The sequence below is a fragment of the Rana temporaria genome, chromosome 13 (genome assembly GCF_905171775.1).
Source record: "Rana temporaria chromosome 13, aRanTem1.1, whole genome shotgun sequence".
Taxonomy (NCBI): Eukaryota; Metazoa; Chordata; class Amphibia; order Anura; family Ranidae; genus Rana; species Rana temporaria.
In genome coordinates, this window is record NC_053501.1 from 68,848,758 (window position 1) to 68,870,131 (window position 21,374).

The following is a 21,374-nucleotide window of genomic DNA, read 5'->3' on the forward strand; positions in this document are numbered from 1 at the left end:
CAAACAATTGTATCGTGTGTACAAGGCCTTAGTCTTTTTTATTTCTGAAATAATATATTTTATCCTGGTCATGTTAAAGGGGATTCCCATTTAGTCCCCTTGCACACTTATACGACTTGTCTCACGATTTTGGACTGCAAAATCGTATGACAAGTCATTCTCCATTATTTTCAATGACTACCATTCATACTGGCATGGCTTTAAGTTGTGCCTACTTGAAAGTAGTCCTTGCACTACTTTGGTCCGATTTTGATGCCACTTACACAGGCATTCATTGAAATCGCGTGACTTTGAAGTCATATAAGTGTGAAAGGGGGCTTAAAGAGGACATGACCTAGAGGTGCGCATTCCCTTTGCCATTGACCTGAATCCTCATCTTCTTTCCAGATCCTGGACGTTACAAATACAGTCCGGAAAGAATAAAGAAAACAATGTCAGCAATTGACCCCATGGTGGCGCTGCGGACGGGGCGCAGACAGTCAGGTAGAATACTGAAATTAAATATTTTCTTGCTGTATGTCAAGGTGTAAAGCTGCCAACATTCCTGGCGTTGGGATGTCAATCATGATTGGCCCCCTTGCAAGTAATAGCATTACATTTTCAATAAAGAAAACTGTTCATCAGTGATTTGGACCTTTTTGGAAGAATGCTAAAATATGTAATTCCCGGTTTATCATTTCTATCAGTGCAAAGTAAAAGTATTTGCTCTGTGTTTTGGGCCATATATTGTATGACTATATACCATCGTCTTATGTTGGCTTTGAGAATGTTCTCCTTTATCACCTGACAAGAAAATGTTGATGATATATTTAAAGTGGAGGTTCGCCCGAAAAGTAAAATTATAACATTAGATTGATGCTCGTTTTGTGAAGGGGAATCGGGTAGTTTTTTTAAAATCTAAGCTGTACTTACCGTTTTAGAGAGCCATCTTCTCCGCCGCTTCCGGGTATGGGCTGCAGGACTGGGCGTTCCTATTTGATTGACAGGCTTCCGACGGTCGCATCTATCGCGTCACGATTTTCCAAAAGTAGCCGAACGTCGGTGCGCAGGCGCCGTATAGAGCCGCACCGACGTTCGGCTTCTTTCGGCTACTCGTGACGCGCTGTATGCGACCGTCGGAAGCCTGTCAATCAAATAGGAACGCCCAGTCCCGAAGACCATACCCGGAAGCGGCGGAGAAGATCGCTCTCTAAAACGGTAAGTACTGCTTCGATTTAAAAAAAACTACCCGATTCCCCTTCACAAAATGAGCATCAATCTAAGGGTAAAAAATTTTTTTCGGGTGAACTCCCGCTTTAATGATTTGAAAATTTGCTCTATCCTTTTAAATATTTGAATTTTGCTGTCTCTGCTGACTTTTCTTTGCAATTAACTAGTGATTGCCAATGCCTTTATCGTTTTGCCTTGTCTCAGTTTTTCGGTCTAATCTGCTACATGCATTCTAATGCACTTTTTTTTATGTATTTTTTAAAGTGGTATTAAACCCCACCCAAAAAAACATATCAGCTGCACATTTTGTTATATTGCAGCTTACCAATTCTTACACATGATGGCTGCATTAGTATTCTTTTTTTTTAGGGTTTCTTTATTTTATTTTCACCTGGTGATCTGGCCAGTAAATCTGTTTTTCAACAGAACAAGCTGTCCTTCCAATGTATCAGTTGAGTGTTGAGACAAACCATTTACCACTGAGGTGCTTACAGTGATCGGCATCTACAAACAAAAACAAATGTTGCTGTAACTGCAGTGTGAGCTTGAATTTGGCTTTAATTTGTTAGCATATCTAAATCTGCTAGTCCATCTAACACTCCACCCCCTCCAGATTAACAATTCTATTTTCTGCTGTGCCCCTGTTCTCATTCAACCAGAGTGGGGGCACGCAAATACAAGTGTGGTACTGGCTGGATCACCAGGTGAAAAACAAAAAAAAAATTATGTAGCCTGCAAGACAAAGGCATAATGAGCTAGTATGCATAGCATTACTAGCTCATTATGAAGTACTTACCTGGGATCGAAGCCCCCGCAGCCGACCTCGTTCGCCTCCTCCGTCGCTTATTGGTAAGCTGCAATAAATGACATTATTGGTTTTGGGTTTAATATTGCTTTCCGTTATCAAATTGTTGCTCCAATGATTAAACCCCTGTTACTGCATGCTCTTTATCCAAACTATGATAAATATGCTGCATTTATTTCATCCTTCATGCAACACGGCTCTGTTTTGCATTCTGCATAGGTCACAATTTGTTTCTGAGAACATCAGCTATTCTGGCTCCCCCCAAACAACATCAATAAATGCAACTGATTATTTATATGAATATGTGGACAAGCAGAATTAAAAAGGGCTTGAAGGAAAAGCATGGATAACAATGCTCCTAAGGCCCCTTTCACACTCACGGATCCCGTGAGGATCCATTCCCTAAATATCCGCTTGCTCAGTTGGGATCGCTCCATTGATCCCCGCTGAGCCGGCAGATGACAGGGCGGTCCCCGCAGACTGTGCGGGGAACGCCCTGTCAGATCTCTGCTCTCTTCTATGGGGGCATCGGATGAACCCCGACCATCTTCACCTGATCCGATCCGCAGACGGATGGTAAAATAGGATTTCCTCCGTCTGCAGGATCGGACCATAGTGGAGACCGATGAGATCAGGTGTCAGGGGATGTTCATCCGCTGACACCCGCTATCCCATAGGGATACATGTATGTCTGTATTTCATCCGAAAACGGATGGATAAAATACAGACATACTGTCCACATATGTGAAAGGGGCCTTAAAGCGGTAGTTCACCCTCGCTTACATCATTTTTCCATCGAGACAGGCATTGTAGCGCGAGCTACAGTATGCCTGTCCCGATTTTTTTACCCCCGTACTCACTGTGTACTCGTACATTAAAGATTTCGGCTCCCGCGGGGAATGGGCGTGCCTATGAAGAGGGAGGATGATTGACGGCCGGCCCTGGCACGTCACTCTCCCCGAAGACAGCCGGAGTAGGTCTCGGCTCTTCACGGCGCCTGCGCACAGGCTATGCGCAGGCGCCGTGAAGAGCCAAGCCTATTTCGGCTATTTCCGGAGAAGCGTGACGCGCCAGAGCCGGCCGTCAATCATCCTCCGTCTCCAGAGGCACGCCCATTCCCCGAGGGGAGTCGGTATCTTCGATGTACGAGTACAAGGTGAGTACGGGGATAAAAAAATCGGGACAGGCATACTGTAGCTCGCGCTACAATGCCTGATTTTATGGTATAAGAAAAAAAAAAATTTTTTTTTGCGTTTATAGGGTGAACCCCCGCTTTAAAGCAGAGTTCCACCCAAAAGTGGAACTTCCATTTAATTGCTTTCTCTCCCCTCCGGTGTCACATTTGGCACCTTTCAGGGGGGGAGAGGGGAACGGGGACCTGTTTTTGACAGGTCCCCTTCCCCACTTCTGGGAAAATGGGCCACGGCCCAGTCTACCAAAAGTTCAGCCCCCCTCCTCCTTCCTCAACCGCCTGGCCAATCCCAGTGCGCAGCGCGCAGTAGGGACCCAGGCTTGAAGCCGAAAGGCTTTAGTGCCATGTTCTCTTACAATGGCGGTGGCTGCACCTGACAGTCGATCTGAAGTTTGGCTGCGGTGCCGCCATTGCGGGCTCCCTGGACAGGTAAGTGTCCATATAGTAAAAGTCCGCAGCTAAGGTATTTGTAGCGGCTGACTTTTTTTATTTCCCCCCCAAGGCAGAACTCTGCTTTAAATGAGCTGCTTTACAAAAATGCCTTCTTATGTGGTAGGTGACAACAATTGAAGATACTGAATTTAGCTTATTAAACCGTCTATATGATGTCATCATAAATATTGGCTTCTTACAGCAAGCAAAGAATGTAAGTTTAAATGTAGTTGCTCATTTTATACTTCTGTAGGAAATACACTTTTGGTCTGCTTGGTAAAATTCTATTCCCTTTTATTACAATTGGTGCTCAATAACTTTCTTTCTGCTGATGAAATCAAACGCTTGAACACAACTATGTGCGGCAAACATGGAACCCCTCCTGACATAGTTGGTGTCTCCCATACTAATTGCGCTTAGACTGGGAGACTGGTGTTGGATTAAAATGAATGAACATCCTAACGAGTTGTCTGTCCTGTCCTCAGATCCGAACCATTCTAGATACATCCCGGGAATTGTTAAGAAGGGAAGCGCACACACCGCAGATAAAGGTCGCAGAAAGTCTGGTGCGAGAATTTTTTTTATGATGATGAAGCCTCAAAAAGATGCTTAAAGTGGAGTTCCACCCATAAATATAACATTACATCAGTAGTTTTAAAAAAATTGTCATTAGTCCTTTAAGAATTTTTTTTTTTTTTTTAGATGCCTTTAAAGTGTTGTTGCTAGGCAGAATAGTCAATCTTCCCTCTTCCTGCACCTAGGTGCTTAAGCTTCCTAACCTACACCGCACAGACTCCTGGGAATGTAGTGGGTGTAACTTTCCAGGAGTCTGTGCACTCCCCAGTCTCGAAGAATCATGTGACTTGGACAGTACAGGTGCTGAAACCTGAACTGAAAACTATTACATTGCTTGTGCAGCACTGAGCATGTGCGAGATCCAGGAAGTCATACAGTCTGGCTTCATGATGCCCACACTTAAGATGGCCCCAGTCAATTTCTATTTTATAAAGTGTCTAAATGCTGTAACAACCTAACAAAACGGACCTTAGTTTACAGACTAACTTTACTAGAATACATTAAGCTTGTGTATTACAGGGGTATTTATATTTAAAAAGTGAAATTGTGGCCGGAACTCCGCTTTAACTAGAATAAAAGTGAACAATAAGATGTGAACTGTAGCCAGACACGGTTTATTGGCTGGGCAGTGTCTGTAGAGGTAGTTAGCTGAGGCCAACCTACTACTCTTGTGTCATTGTCCTTCAACTAACCAATTTATAACCTATGTACTAGTCACAACTTTCAAGTAGAAAGGACTGCCAATAGAATAACACATACTAAAATAGAATAACATATATTTAAATAATAAACTAATTACTGACAAAACAAATTGGTCAATGAATATACTATACATGGTTCCAAATGCTTTCTAACCATATTTTCCTTTGATAGGTTTTCTCTAGTTTTACAATAAATTGGGGGAGTCTTCACTTTGTGTGTTTTTAGATGAAATTTATGTTTTTTTATTTTTTTGTTATTTAGAGCCAACGAAGCATATTCTGAAGCACCTCGGTGAGAAAGGTATGTACTATTTGTTTAATTTTTGAATCCCTCTTTCATCCTGTGTCTTTTAGTGGACCCTAAGAAGAGGATTTTACGATGAGTGCAAAAATCCACGTTTTCTTTGCGGGGGGGGGGGGGGGAATCTGTGTATATTGGTGTCTGATATTTTTGACATAGGTTTTAAAATAAAGGTTTATATATTAACAGCAGTATTTGTGTAGTATTGCATATATAGTTACGCCTTGCTCCTTCTGTATCAGTGACAGTTTACACGGTCTATAGATATAGCCACATAGAAGGGGGGTGGGGTACCTACAGATGATTTTTCTGTAAAGTGATCTAATAAAAATTGGACAAATCAAGTACTCAGTAATCAAGGACTAAGGAGATATTTTAAAACCAAGGCCCAGATTCACAGAGAGCAAGGCGCACATTACGCCGCCGTAGAGTAACCAATGTACGCTATGCCAACACAGCGCAGAGAGGCAAGCAATGCATTCAACAAGCCAGTGCTCCCAACGCTGCGCCAGCGTGGCGTGGGATTCGAAGGCGTACGCCGGCGTAGGTGGAAGTGGGCGTGACCCATGCAAATAAGGTGTGACCCCATGCAAATGATGGGCCAAGCACCAGACAGATACGTATCACGAACTGCGCATGTGCCGTGACGTGGACGCATCCCCCTGCGCCTGCTCACAACCACGTCGGAACAACTGTCTAAACTACGCCGGATCACTGCGTACGACGTGAACGTAACCTTCGCCCAGCCAGACACACGTCCAACGTAAAATACGCTGGCTTGTGTTCCCTGGTGCAGACCTTTGCATGTCTGCTGCTGGGTTGCACCTCCTTTATGGCTTTAACTTTACGCCGGACATACAACTTACGCACACCTCGCGTCGGGCGCACGCAGGTTTGTGAATCGCCGTATTCCCCCCATTTGCATGTTTGAATGGCTAATCAATGGGAGCGGCACCATGCACCCAGCCTAATTGTGCGCCCACCCTACGCTGGCGTAAGCAAGCTACGTTGGCGGGGTTTAGCCTGGTTTTAGGGGCATATCTGTTTGTGGGTCTGGCGCACAGATACGACAGCGCACATTTACACTTACGTCGGCGTAACGTGTTATACGTTGTGCTTTGTGAATCTGGGCAATAAGTATTCGATGAAGGAAACAGTAATTTGTCAAGGCACACAGCACCCCTTTGTCAGTTGATGACATCAATTTTGATGGCAGTCGTCAGTGATCTGTCAGATACTGTTGTTGTTTTGACAAAAGATCAGTTCCTTATTGTAACACATTCCCCCGAAACGACATCATGTTCAGTAATGTAACTGTACTGTGCAGTGGGATTTACTGGCACAATTGTAAATAATTGTTTTTCTCTTTTTTTTTCTTTCTTGCTCTTTTGGATCTGCAGTGGGCTTGAAGGTAAGATGTTCTGTATAACGCAATACTGCTTGTCTTTTCCCTGCATAAATGTGTGCGTGTGTGTGTACACAGAGCGAGTTATGTGACCTTCAGTAGGACAATTCATCATTTGTATGCTTGATAGTGGGCTATTTACATAAAGAAGAAATTAGAGATGAATGGAAGAAATTGTGCGGCTTCAGGCAGTGCATGATACGCCATCCATGCTCCGTGTGATTTTCCACCTTGCAGATGTTGTGTTGAATGTTGAATGTCGCATGTCCATCACGGCATAGAGCCGACTTCATTCTGATGTGTCTAGGTGCTATTCTGCCAAGTCAACTCCGTAGCTGTTTGTTGTGCAAACAACTGTGTCTCACTGCAGTATTTTCCATTCATCATGTGTTTGCTCATTCCTGGGGAATCATGATGACTTGACCAGGAAAGTGAAAATGGTCAACAAGCTTCTCTTCTCAGTGCCTTTAGGGGCCTTTCACACGGGCGGATAGAATGGTGCTTTTATTTGCGGATTTTCTAGTTTTCTAACCGCAGCTAAAAGCACACAATGCTTTCCTATGGCCCCATTCACACACAACGTTTAGCTGCGATTTTGTTGCATGCAGTTTGGTGCGAATAGAAAAAATTGAAGTGAATGCATCGAGGTGCAATTTAGTGCAGCTATATTCACTTAACCACAGGTAATCGCAGTCCTTTGTGTCAACTGCGGATAGCAGCGTGAGAAAAAAAAAGAACAGGAAGCACATCATAATAAAATAAAATAAAAAGGGTTGCTATGGAAATGACTACCGCAGCTAAACGCGGCCGCATGTAATCGCAATGTACAATTGCAGCTAATCGCAGTGCCCAGAGCCTTGAATTTCACTGAAAATATACATTCTTTTAATTGCCGTCCGTCTGAAAGGGGCCTTAAACTATTTGAATACTAAATGTCATTTGCTCATTTCAAGATTGTTCTTCAGCTAACCCCAAAGGTTAAAGTGGGGGTTCACCAAAAAACATTTTTTAACATTAGATTCAGGCGAGTTGGTTAGGAGCACAATCGGGTGTTTTTTATAAATCGTTGCAGTACATACTGTTTTATAGATATATGTTCTCCGCGGCTTCCGGGTATAATCTGCGGGACTGGGCGTTCCTAATTGATTGACAGGCTTCCGACCGTCGCATACAGCGCGTCACGAGTTGCCGAAAGAAGCCGGACTGCGAGTCGGCTCTATAAGGCGCCTGCGCACCGACGTTCGGCTTCTTTCGGCAACTCGTGACGCGCTGTATGCGACGGTCGGAAGCCTGTCAATCAATTAGGAACGCCCAGTCCCGCAGATTATACCCAGAAGCCGCGGAGAACATATATCTATAAAATGGTATGTACGGCAACGATTTAAAAAAAAACACCCGATTGTGCTTCTAACAACTCGCCTGAATCAAATGTTAAAAAACATTTTTTTGGGTGAACCCCCGCTTTAATAATCATGGGAATTGCTCTTCATCCTTAAAGCATATGTCCAAGCAACATACAAAAATCCTATTTAGTAAATCTATAGAATACATGCATGTCTGAAGTCCTAAGCACTTTTTGTCGGCCCCGCCAACATAATGTCTGATGGATTATAAAGAGCAACGACCTCTCTTCATCCTCGCCTTCTCATCCTTATAAAGCAGGCCGTGGATTATGAGCTGTTCTGTCTTGCAACCACGGGATTTTCTAGACTCCCCATTTACACAGTCAGTCGATGGATCAGCTTGGGTAAATCAGCCTGCCTAGAAATGGATTGAATCTCGGCCCGTCCCTGCTGAACCGGCCAAGATTCGATCCATCTATGGCTGGCCTAACCCCTCTTTGTACGCATGCAGAGAAGAAGTTATCGGCTATTTTTTTTTTTTTTGCAGTTATTGAACAGATATAAAAAAAACTTGTATATTTTGTAGAAATAATGGTATAATTAGCAGACCAAAATGGAGCAAAAAAAAGTTTGTTAGGGTTTACATACACTGTTGGGATACTTTCCCATAATATTTTTTTCTTTCATAATGTTGAGGCCAAGAAACCCTTTTACATATTGTTTTAACAAGCTGAATGTTATATCCTGTAAAAATAACAAAGAAATGCGTCCAGCCTTTTAAGACCCTTTTTTCTATTTCATTTTTGAAATTTGACCTATATGAACAGTGTTACTCTGTATGATGGAGAACAAGCGGTGTGTGCAGAATAGATTCAGTGAGTCACCACCCCCCTCTAGTGTACAGATGTGACACAACACCAGCTTGCCTGACAAACTCCCTGTGCTTTTCATGCAATCTATTCCGGGGATCCTAGGCCAATAATGGGGAGTACAGGATCTCTTCATCAGCAGAGATAAATATAACGCTGAATTAAACGTTCCTACCTGCTGGAAATGATTGCAGTATTGATATCTCAAGACTTTGATACTGTGGTTTAACCACTTGCCTACCGGGCACTTTCACCCCCTTCCAGCCCTGGCCATTTTTCAGCTTTCAGCACTGTCACACTTTGAATGACAATTGCGCGGTCATGCAACGCTGTACCCAAATGAAATGTTTATAATTTTTTTCCACACAAATAGAGCTTTCTTTTGGTGGTATTTGATCACCTGCGGTTTTGGTTTATTGCGCTATAAAAAAAAGAATAGGGACAAGTTAAAAAAAATATATATATTTTTTACTTTTTGCTATAATAAATATCCAATTTGTTTTAAAGAAAAACATTTTTTTTTTTCAGTTTAGGCCGATACGTATTCTTCTACATATATTTTTAACCACTTAAGGACCAGACCAATATGCTGCCTAAAGACCCAGGGGTTTTTACAGTTCGGGACTGCGTCGCTTTAACTGACAATTGCGCGGTCGTGCGACATGGCTCCCAAACAAAATTGGCGTCCTTTTTTTCCCACATATAGAGCTTTCTTTTGGTGGTATTTGATCACCTCTGCGGTTTTTATTTTTTGCTCTATAAACAAAGATAGAGCGACAATTTTGAAAAAAATTCAATATTTTTTACTTTTTGCTATAATAAATATCCCCCAAAAATATATATAAAAAACGTTTTTTATTCCTCAGTTTAGGCCGATACGTATTCTTCTACCTATTTTTGTTATAAAAAAAATCGCAAAAAACGTTTATCGATTGGTTTGCGCAAAATGTATAACGTTTACAAAATGGGGGATAGTTTTATTGCATTTTTATTAATTTTTTTTTTTTTTACTACTATTGGCGGCGATCAGCGATTTTTTTCGTGACTGCGACATTATGGCAGACACATCGGACAATTTTGACACATTTTTGGGACCATTGTCATTTTCACAGCATAAAATGCTATAAAAATGCATTGTTTACTGTGAAAATATCAATTGCAGTTTGGGAGTTAACCACTAGGGGGCGCTGAAGGGGTTAAGTGTGACCTCATATGTGTTTCTAACTGAAGAGAGGCGGGGCTGGACGTGTGATGTCATTGATCGCCTATCCCTATATCAGGGAACAGACGATCAATGACAGCGCCACAGTGAAGAACGGGGAAGCTGTGTTTACACACAGCTCTCCCCGTTCTTCAGCTCCAGGGACCGATAGCGGGACTCCAGCGGCGATCGGGTCCCGCGGCCACGGAGCTCCAGGTACATGCTTGTGCCCAGCCGTGCCATTCTGCCGACGTATATGTGCAGGAGGCGGTCCTTAAGTGGTTAACCACTTGCCTACAGGGCACTTTTTACCCCCTTCCTGCCCTGGCCATTTTTCAGCTTTCAGCGCTGTCACACTTTGAATTACAATTGCGCAGTCATGCAACGCTGTACCCAAATTAAATGTTTATCATTTTTCCCCACAAATAGAGCTTTCTTTTGGTGGTATTTGATCACCTGCGGTTTTGATTTATTGCGCTATAAACAAAAGAATAGGGACAAGTTTGAAAAAAAAATAATATTTTTTACTTTTTGCTATAATAAATATCCAATTTGTTTTAAAGAAAAACACATTTTTTTTCCTCAGTTTAGGCCGATACATATTCTTCTACATATATTTTTGGTAAAAAAAATCACAATAAGCATATATTAATTGGTTCGCGCAAAAGTTATAGCGGCTACAAAATAGGGGATAGATTTTTAGCGTTTTTATTTTTGGAGGCGATCTGCGATTTTTAGCGTCACTGCGATATTGCGGTGGACACATCGGACACTTTTTTGTCACATTTTTGGGACCATTCACATTAATACAGCGATCAGAGCTATAAAAATGGGGCAGGGGACCGATCGGTGTCACTATGTACAAGGGACACACCATCGGTCTCCTCTCCCTGACAGGACGTGGATCTGTCTGTTTACACACACAGATCCCACGGTCCTGCTCAATTACTGGGCAAATCGCAGGGGTGCCAGGCAGACATCGCGGCCCATGGGTGCGCCCCCTAGTGGCTCGGGAAGACGTGACGTCATATGACGGCGGCGGTAGACAAGTGGTTAAGTAGGAAGAGTTTTGTGCAAAGACATTTATAAAAGTATTAATAATGAAAATAAATGGGTATAGATGATCATTCCTTAAAGCCGAAGTTAAAATTTCCTGGCACTTCAAATAGTTTGGGCCAAGTTGGACCAAAATAACTATTTTCATTACCAAGTAATTTGGCTGCTGTTAATGCTAGATGATCATATAGTGGCATCAGCTACATACAGTATGCAGCGCTATATTCTACAGCAGTGCAGGGGACTTCCTTTCTGTGGCCAGTAAACAAAGCCGACAGTGCTATTCAGCCATTCATAGGCAACCTTGTATATTTATTGGTGAATATAAGGCTTCCTCTGATTGGCCAAAAAGGAAAGGCTGGTGTTTGATGTCATGACCGCCAATCGGAGGAAGCCTAGTATTCATTGATAAAAATATAAAGCTTCCTCTTCCTGTACTGCTTTGAAACACAGCGCTGCATACTGTATGTTGCTGATGCTACTACAGCATGATACAGAGCTCACAGTGGCTGAATATCTTGGTAATGGAAATGGTTCATTGAGACCAGCTTGTCCCAAGCAAACTATTTAAAGCAACAGGAAACCTGGACTTGGGCTGACTAGTGGCGTGTTACAACCAAAGGGACCTATATAAAACCTTTTTGTGGTTCATTTTTATTGTGACCGTTACTCTGTAAATTTCAGTCATGCTCTTATCCATGGGAAGACCTATAATGAATGGAACTTGTGGTGTACAGACCAATGAGTAAAGTCGGAGCATGTTTACATAGCAGTTTAAGTAGTAGCATATTCTAGTTTAACACATTAAGAGCAATACATTTACATTTCCCGCTAAAGTATTTGGTAAAATTCTTACCCACACACTTGCGTTTTACAACTTTCAATGAGACTGAAGGCTCTTTCACACGGGCCCGTTCAAGGCCGGCTGCCATTTTTTAGGCGGAACTGAATAGGCGCTCCGTGCTCCTCTACTTTTCCATCCGTCTGGCGGATCGGGTGAACACGGACAGACGGTCCATGTTCATCCGATCCCCCCCATAGGTGAGAGCGGAGAAAAGACAGGGCGGTCCCTATACAGTGTGCATAGGACCGCCCTGTCATCTGCCTGCTCAGCGGGGATCAACGGAGCGATCCCCGCTGAGAAAGCGGATAAGAAAGGTACCGATCCTCACGGGATCTGTACGTGGGAAAGGGCCCTTAATCACATAAGTATTTACATTCATTTCAACCAGGGCTCAAGTCCTGCGGGAACGCGTGGGAACGGAGTTCCTGCACTTTTTTCACAGCAGGAACGCAGTTCCCTTTGCAGGACTAGAGCACCCGAGCTGCCCGAGCCAATTCTTCACTAAGCGGCGATGCCCAGCACGAGTCACTGTCAGGGGCAGGCGAACCTTAGTAATCCTTTATGTTACTGGCCGCTTCCTGTCCTTTCTAAATCCCGCGATAACTCGCGGCAGACCTCCGCAATGTCTCCTGGGAAAAATGACAAAAGCTCCCAGGAGACATTGCGGCATCGAGAAAGTGACGCAATACCCGCACACTACCCGATGAATCTATGTACAGGAAGCGGTCAGTAACATAAAGGATTACTAAGGTACAGTGGATCAAAAAAAAACCAAAAACATGCGGTTTAGTAATTATGCATATGAGCGTATCTTTTTTTTTTTTTTTTGGTGGGGGAGTGGATCTTGGGTGGGAGTTCCCACACTTTTTTCCCCAGGACTTGACCCCTGATTTCAACCATCTTTTGTGTTTACATTTGAGCTAAAGATAATCTGCAGTTACACTTCCCATTTGTAGCAACTACATTTTATCCTAATAAAGGGATTGATGGTCCAAGCTGTAGTTCTACTGAAGTTCATCACAAATTTAATTAACCTGTGGCCAGGATTACTCTGATACAATTACCTAGGCAAAGTAGGATTATACAATTGCACATCCCCAATAGTCTTGGATCATCATTTTATGGAAGATTACTAATTTCACACCTTGGGCTGTATTTAGAGATCATATCTTTTTATATAGGCTCCACCCAACCATGTTAGGTGATTTAGTATAGATTATTATTATTATATACTATTCTTTTAAAAATGAAAGGCATAATGCATTGCTGGCAGCAGGATTCAGCCTGCCTTGCATGCAAAGTTTCCCCTTAGATTGCATATTCTATCAATTAATAGCTGGTAAGCGAAGTGGAGATGATTGACGTCTTTGATCTGCAGAAAGTCTTTTGTTTCCTTTTTTAAGGAAACGCCAATGCTCTCATTTGAGTTCTTTTTCTGCTTTTACCTATACGTGGCCAATGAAAGAGAAAAGCTAAAACAAATCATGGTGCATGGTAATGCATATGATGTAAATATTCTGAGCTTTACAAACTAACTTATAGGGTAGAGGTTAACAAATAACTAGTAATAATTTGTTGTTAAAGTCATCTGCATCAGTTGCAGAGATTTCTTAGCATGCTGTGTTTTTGTTTTGTTTTTAATTTGCAAAATCACTGCAATGAAGTAGGAGTTGAGTCAAGAAACGTTTGTCTCATATGACAATTATGATACAATCGCTACAGTAAAAACAAGCAGATTTTCTTTACATCTGATTGTGTATTATGGGCCCACTACATTTGATCCCTAAAAGAAATGTCAAACACAATGACAGTGAAGAATCCCTTACAATACACAGCAAGATTCTTGATTCTTAAAAATGTTTAAAACGTAAAAACGCTAAAAATGTATAGTGCCTTATGCTGGGGATTCTTTTTCAGATTGTTATGCTGGGCTTTGCAATCCATTACTTAAAATGCTTCTTAAGTCAAAAGGTTTAAAGCATTCTCTGCATTAAAGTTAAAAAAAAAGTTCGCTGGTTGATACTCTCCTTCCCCTGCCTGTTGCATCTCTCGATCCAGGCCTATCAGCAGCGATGCTGGTCTCTCTCCCTCTTCTCACAGGGGCTCAGGCAGCAGCGGGAGCCATTGGCTCTTACTGCGGCCAATCAAATCATGCGAGGATAGAGTGGGGGGGTGGCTGAGACATTCTGTGAATGTCTATGGACACAGAGAGCGCCCACATGCTATGTTGGCACACACAGAAGAGGTGGAGAAATGCATGCAGTGCCGATGGGGGACCCTAGACAAGAAGGTTAGGTGCTGCTCTATGCAATATCCTTGCACAGAGCAGATAAGCATAACCTCTTTTTTTTATTTTAGGTATAAAAAAAAAATGAAGGGCCAGATTCTCAAGAGTTACGCCGGTGTATCTACTGATACACCAGCGTAATTCGAAATTCCCGCCGGCGTATCATTGTTTTGAGGGGTAACCTTACGCCAGTCCGCCGTATGCCATGTTAAGTATGGCGTCGGGTCAGCGTCGTCTTTTTCCGTCGTTTTCCTAAGTCGTTCTTGAATACGACTTTACGTCAATGACGCTCACGTCGGCGTCATTGACGTTTTCCGTCGTGACCTGGAGCATGCGCACTGGGCTATTTTTCAGCCCGGCGCATGCGCAGTTCAATCGGCGCGGGGGCGCGCTTAATTTGAATACAAGCCGCCCCCTTTGAATTACGCGGCCATACGCCGGGCCATTTACACTACGCCGCCGCAAATTACGGAGCAAGTGCTTGGAGAAAACGGCACAAAACGACACTTGCTCCAGTAAGTTGCGGTGGCGTAGTGTAAATGGCTTACACTACGCCAACGCCGATTCTACGAGAATCTGGCCCGGAGACTTTAATATCATTTTAAATTCATTATAAACATAAGAAAGCTGTGTGGTGTGCAGACATGGGCTGACTGGCCTCTGGTACTTGTGGCTCGGTCCTTGGGTACTAGTAGTTGCTGTAATGTAGCCAAGAACAGCCAAGTCCGGAGACTTGTCTACAGGCGGCAATACTCAGAATATGGAAGATATGGATGTAAGGTCACATTAGCAGTGTGTGGGGAAAACTGTAGCAGCCTAATTTTTTTTTGTCAAACTGCTGCAGATTCTCCAGCTTTTATCTTCCATGTAGTCAGAAGCAGATGCAAGTCTTCCCTTGTCGGGCTTTACTGTTGCATTGTTCCTTATTCATTGTCTTGGTTGCCCATTAGTTACAAAATGCAGAGGGGGGGGGGGGGGGAGTTTACAGACTACATACCATTTTGAAGGATGACTTCTATTAGTAGAGTCACAATTATAGTACATTGCACACTTTTGGTACGTAAACTGTTGGCGCTATATAAAACCTGTATAATAATGATGCTCTTACTAGCCAGGAAGTGGAGTCCTGGGATTCTTTTTCAACGTGTTTACAAGGCTAACGTTCACCTTTTTGTAGAAAGACAGAGCTGAATAGCTAAATGCTGAAAATAAGCACAAAACCCAATAAGTTATTGGAATGTCTATGCCCAACCCTTTCCCTCCCCCACACGCTTTGTTCATACGTGCCCCTCTGTAGATTTAGTAGGGCAGTCAAAACGAAACAACTACTGCATGGTTATATCAGAAGAGCAGGGTGAAATATTTGATTTTACCGGGACCCATTTTCCCATGTTAACAGCATTGTACAGTAAAAATACAGAGGAAAACTTGGACAGTCGCACTCCAAAAAACGTTCCTTTTATTTAAAACAGGTCACAAAAAATACATGCCACAGCAAAAAATAGAACAGAAGTTGACGCGTTTCACACTGTAGCTCAGTGCATAGTCATAGCTAGTGCACATAACTAATGGATATTGAGTGAGTGAGTGAAAAACTTATAGAGCGCAACACTTGCAAACTGAATCGGCTCTGGGCGCTATTTCCATTCCTTCTGTAAGGAAACCCTTTACCTCAGAAATTATGAGTTTTAATCATTCTCCTGAAGGCCAAGAGGTCTGACTCCAGTCGGATGGTGGTTGGTAGTGCATTCCACAGTCGAGGTCCTTGGAATGCATTACATATATACATATATATTGCATATATACTCTACCTCAGACAGCAGTTAACCGCTTGTTCTCTAGGTCTCCAATCACCGCCATCTCACTGGCCATGTGACCAGTGAGGTAGAGTATATTTGTAATATCCATTGTTATGTGCCCTAGCTATGACTAAGCACTGAGCTACAGTGTGAAACGCGTCAGCTTCTGTTCTATTTTTTGCTGTGGCATGTATTTTTTCGTGACCTGTTTTAAATAAAAGGAACGTTTTTTGGAGTGCGGCTGTCCAAGTTTTCCTCTGTATTTTTGCATTACCATTGCATTGCCGGCACCCACGGTTTGGATCCAGTAAGGAGGCTCTTTGGTCACATCTGAGCGGTTACTCTTTCTTCTAGCATTGTACAGTACCTGTATTCTATCACATCATCTTCAAATTGGGATCAGGCAAAAAAAAACAACCAGATTTAAAATATTGTCCGTACTATGGCCAAAATCTGTTAAAGATTGAAGGTTGCAGGCAGTGTTTGATTTCCCATATTTGTCATGGTATATATTTAGGTGAAAGCAAGATGTATGATGCACCCAGGTGGAGAAACCTAGTCACTCAATGTAGACTCCACCTGATTGAAGTATAATAGGACTCCTTGTTTGTTCAGCACGCAGGTAGTGATGGAGCACTACTGGAATTTGAGGATATCCTTCAACCCAATAATGGCAGTCTAACACCCACCTATGAACAACCGCAGACAGAGGGAGATGAGGAGCGGCCTGCCAGCACAGAGCTGAGTAGAGGTTCAGGGGCAGAGCTCAGTGCTTCTGAAGAAGAGAATGAGGAGGAAATACAGTTGGGAGATGATGAGCAGGTAGCTGATTTTGCCAGCTCCCTACTGGCAGTCATTCATTGCTGGCGCTATAGGGCCAAGACTTTGCTTGATACATGGGGCGTGCCTACGGTGAGGGTCTTTCATTTTCCTTTCTGTTTATTTGCTCAGACTCCTCTTCTTCTAATCCAAGTAATTTAACTCTTCCATCGGTGACTGCTGTCTAAGTAATGCTTCTCATTAATAAACATGCATGGCTTTGTGGATAAAGAGAACAATCATCCAAGTTATGGATTGAGTGAAAATGCAGGAATAATACATTTGTATGTTGCATTATTTGGCTTAATTGTCAGCTAACTGCATGGACTCCTAACAGGCATGGTGTTCGCTAAATGTTATTTTTGATAAAGTATATTAGAAACATGTCCCTGTCTTGTATATCTGTATGTTTCTGTAATTCCTTGTAAATTGCATAATCCATAAAGTCCTCTTTTCCAGGTAGCTTCCTTTTACTGTGATAAAGCATATCTAAACTCAAAAACAAATATTTAATGTATTGTGTTTACTAGTCCTTAGATGAGGTGGCTGCATTGGCTCGCTTTTCCAAACTTGAATTGTTTTTTTCACCCGGTAATCCTGTGAATAAGGCCTCTTTCACACTGGGGCTGGAGGTGCGGTTGCGGTAAAGTGCCGCTATTTTTAGCGGCACTTCACCGTTGGAATTGCGGCTGTATTCTGCCGCTAGCACTGCAGTTTTACTCCCCGCTAGCGGCCGAAAAAGGGTTAATACCACTGCAATGCGCCACCGCTCCAAAGATGCGGCTAGCAGGACCTCTGGAGTGATCCTGCTGGTGCACCGCTCCAGTGTGAAAGCCCTCTGGGCTTTCACACTGGAATAACGGCAGCCGCTGTTTCAGGTCGGTTTGCAGGCGCTTTTTTTAAGCGCAATAGCGCCTGCAAACTGCCCCAGTGTGAAAGGGGTCTAACACACTTCCTGTTCTTGGCTGGCTACGCTCATCCCTCTTTGTCCTAACTTTTCCAATTTAAGTTACACCGCCGCAAATTTTCTGCCTAAGTGCCCGATCCACAAAGCACTTACCTGAAAATTTGCAGCGGTGTAACTTAAATCCGTCCGGCGCAAGGCGGGCCCAGTCGAATGGGGCGAGTCCCATTTAAATTAGGCGCGCTCCCGTGCCGGACGTACTGCGCATGCTCCATCGGGTAAATTACCCGACGTGCATTGCGCTAACTGACATCGCACCGACGTTATTTGCTTAGACGTTAACGTAAATGGCGTCCAGCGCCATTCACGGACGTCTTACGCAAATGACGTTGATGTTTAAATTTCGACGCGGGAACGACGGCCATACTTACCATGGCTTAAGACAACTAGGGCTCAGCCCTAGTTTTACGCGGCGTAACTCGATGGAAACGACATAGATTTAGATCGACGGGACGTTCGGGGATCGCCGTAAGTCTTCATTTGCATATTCTACGCCGGCCACAATGGCCTCGCCACCTAGCGGCCGGCCTAGAATTGCATCCTTAAGATCCGACAGTGTAATTCAATTACACCTGTCGGATCTTAGGGCTAGCTAAGCGTAACTGATTCTATGAATCAGTCGCATAGTTAGAAACAGAGATACGCCGTCGTATCTCGTTTGTGAATCTGGCCCATTGTTTGCGTTTCCGTTCAGGGAAATTACTGGCGAAATAAATAGGCTTTTTCTATGCTTGCTGAAAATGTTCTTACAATCACGAAAGAGAGGAGAGAGCGCACGGCCGCCCTAGTGTGATACAGTCATAGAATAAAAGTTCTCAATAGTTCCACTCACATTTGGCAGTAAAAATGCAGGCATATAATCCATAGGTTCCCTCTCCTGGGATGCCTTTTTAAGGTGAATCTCAGACATCCAGCCTCCCTGACGCAGAATGAAAGTTCACAAGCTGCCCAACAGACACTCCAGTATGCGCCGCGTACTGTGCATGCGCCCTGGCCAGCCGGAGCGACAATGGTGGTCTGCAGTACAGAAAAGTCAGGGCGAGCAGGGAACAGTAGAAAATGCCCATGGAAAGGGTTGCTATGATTTCGGGGGTGATCCTCCTTTATCAAGTCACGCCCACACCCACAATTAGCAACAACACAAACAAGGAACCTCTATACTTAAACAGCATATATGTATTCAAATAGTTTTACAGCACGGCTACATTTTTAAAGGATTAAAATTAAATTTATATTAAAATCATGGCCACTTACAGTATCTCAGAAAAATGAGTACACCCCTCACATTTTTGTAAATATATTATTATATCTTCATGTGACAACATTGTAGAAATTCAACTTTGCTAGAATGTAAAGTAGTGATTGTACAGCTTGTATAAAAGTGTAAATTTGCTGTGCCCTCAAAATAACTCAACACACAGCCATTAAAGTGGTTGTAAACCCTTGTGTTTTTTCACCTTAATGCATCCTTTGCTACCTACAAACCGTAATTCTAGGGAATAAATAGATCTAATCCCTCAATCATATATTCATATATTTAATCAAGAGATCAAGCTGGACCAGGGGGGTTTTGAGATCAGTGCATGTATACTGGTGTACCTGTTTTTTTTGTTTTTTTTTGGACTAAAAATGTTCTTGGCCTGAAAAATGAAAACGAATGCAGCCAGGACATCTAAGGTCTAGTAAGCCTCAATATAGGAAATTTTGTTTCCTTATAGTTATCCTTTATTCTTATTTTCCCTTATTTTCCCTTTCATTGTTACCCTTGCCTAGTGTTCTTGAGTGCAGAGTTTGTGTAGGTCAGCCTCAGAAACAGAAGGGATAGTAACAGCATTTCATACATTTTTTCTGTTTGCTTTATAGAACAGAGAACATGTGCAGCACGAGACATCAAAAGGATTCAAGAGGCAGAATAGTCAATCCTCCTCTGGGAACCCGGAAAAGAGACGGAGTGTGGAGGTAACTGCATTTAGTGACGAAGTGAGTGGAGGATAATTATATGCTTTGGTTAAACATATACTTGGAATCAAACCTACCCCGTTGGTGCTGAACGCACACAAATATGCGGCTGGGTCTTGGTGCCGAACTGCCGTATATTTGTGGGCAATAGTGTCAAGAGATCTGTGCAGAGAGCGCAAGCCATGCTCGCTCCCGGAACAGTGACCGGCGGTTAATGGAAACCTATCATGTGACAGTCGGAACAGCCAATCACGGCGGTCACATTGCCAAAAGCCCCACCCCCAGCATTCTAAAGCCCTTAAAGGGGTGACGGGAGCATGCGCCAAGGGGTTAAAGTGCTACTAAACCCAGGACCCTTACATTCGCTATGTCTGGTCTCCCACAGTACATAGAACATTGAAATTTAAATTTATTTTAGTAAAAGTAAACTGCTAAATACCTTTTCTCATCAGCAGTTTATAGCAGACCCCTGACTTCCTGTCTGGACAGTGCTGATTGGCCCTGTGCCAATCGCATGCACCCTTCCAAAAAAAAAATCTTTAGAAATACACACCAAACTGAGCATGTGCAGAGTGCATCCTAAGGCACTGTTCGATGAGCAGATAGTTTGGAGACAGTAAAAGAAGGAGTGGATCAGAGAAGAGAGGATCAAACAGCCTTTTTACTTAATGCAGAGGATTAACCCCTTAGGTTCCACCGTGAGTATAACAAGCATGCTTTACTGCACATACAGACTAATTTTACCGTTGTGGGTTTAGTAACACTTTTCTCTATATTCCAGTAATGCTATCTCATTACATACAGTATATAGATCATTGTTTAAAATGTTTTTGGTACAGGTTAAAGAACATGTTTTTCTGAGGTTGACCGCCATCTCATGTGCCTGTTGGCAGCTTTAATTACTGTTCAGCCACTAATACAATAACAGCTTGAGTAATTTTTGTGTAGTCGCAACAAAAAAAGTGCCAAACAATGTCTTGAAAATTCCAAATGACTTTATTATAGCCACAATGGTAAGAAATAGCCAACATGTTTCAGGGGCCAGCGATTCCCTCTTGATCAGGGCTTTAAAATTATATCAAAACTGGTGCTGGTGTAGTGTAGTGCTGTTAACTCGGTTTTATGGTTTGTAACTTTTTATTATAAAAATTTCAATAAAAATTATTTAAAAACAAAATAAAAATTGTAACAAAATGTCTAATGGACTTAAAACACAGCTAAGCTCCTGAACAAATGCGTTTTATTTAGTAATTTCTGTCAGCAGTACTATGTGTATTGACTCGAAATCAATGCACTGCATTCAGATCCATATAAAAACACAGTACTGATAAAAATGCTATGTTTTTTGCGTCCTATGAAAAGATCCTAACGACATCTTGGAACTTGTGAGCCACATTTTCCCCCGAATGTCTAATGCCTTGTACACACGATCGGAATTTCCGATGAAAAAAGTCAGGCGGAATTTTTTTATCGGATATTCCTGCCATGTGCCATCTGACTTTTTTCTGTTGGAGTTCAGAAATAGAACATGTTTTATTTTTTTCCGACGGAAGTTCCGATCGTCTGTGTGGAACTCTGACGGCGAAAAAAACATGCATGCTCGTAGTGTTTT

General features: G+C 42.7%; 1 protein-coding gene across 6 annotated transcripts in view; it reads left to right on the forward strand.

Moving 5' to 3' along the window:
- Window positions 1-21,374, forward strand: part of PLEKHG3 (pleckstrin homology and RhoGEF domain containing G3) — a 240,292-nt gene that overhangs the window by 208,960 nt on the left and 9,958 nt on the right. For 2 of the 6 annotated variants that reach the window (XM_040333345.1, XM_040333348.1), the window contains 6 exons: window positions 388-483; window positions 4,124-4,204; window positions 5,178-5,216; window positions 6,617-6,627; window positions 16,636-16,842; window positions 19,667-19,783. In XM_040333345.1, coding sequence (XP_040189279.1) covers window positions 388-483; window positions 4,124-4,204; window positions 5,178-5,216; window positions 6,617-6,627; window positions 16,636-16,842; window positions 19,667-19,783 — 551 coding nt within the window. The remainder of the gene's footprint in view (window positions 1-387; window positions 484-4,123; window positions 4,205-5,177; window positions 5,217-6,616; window positions 6,628-16,635; window positions 16,843-19,666; window positions 19,784-21,374) is intronic. The other 4 variants (XM_040333346.1, XM_040333349.1, XM_040333347.1 and 1 more) reach the window with 4 other exon arrangements.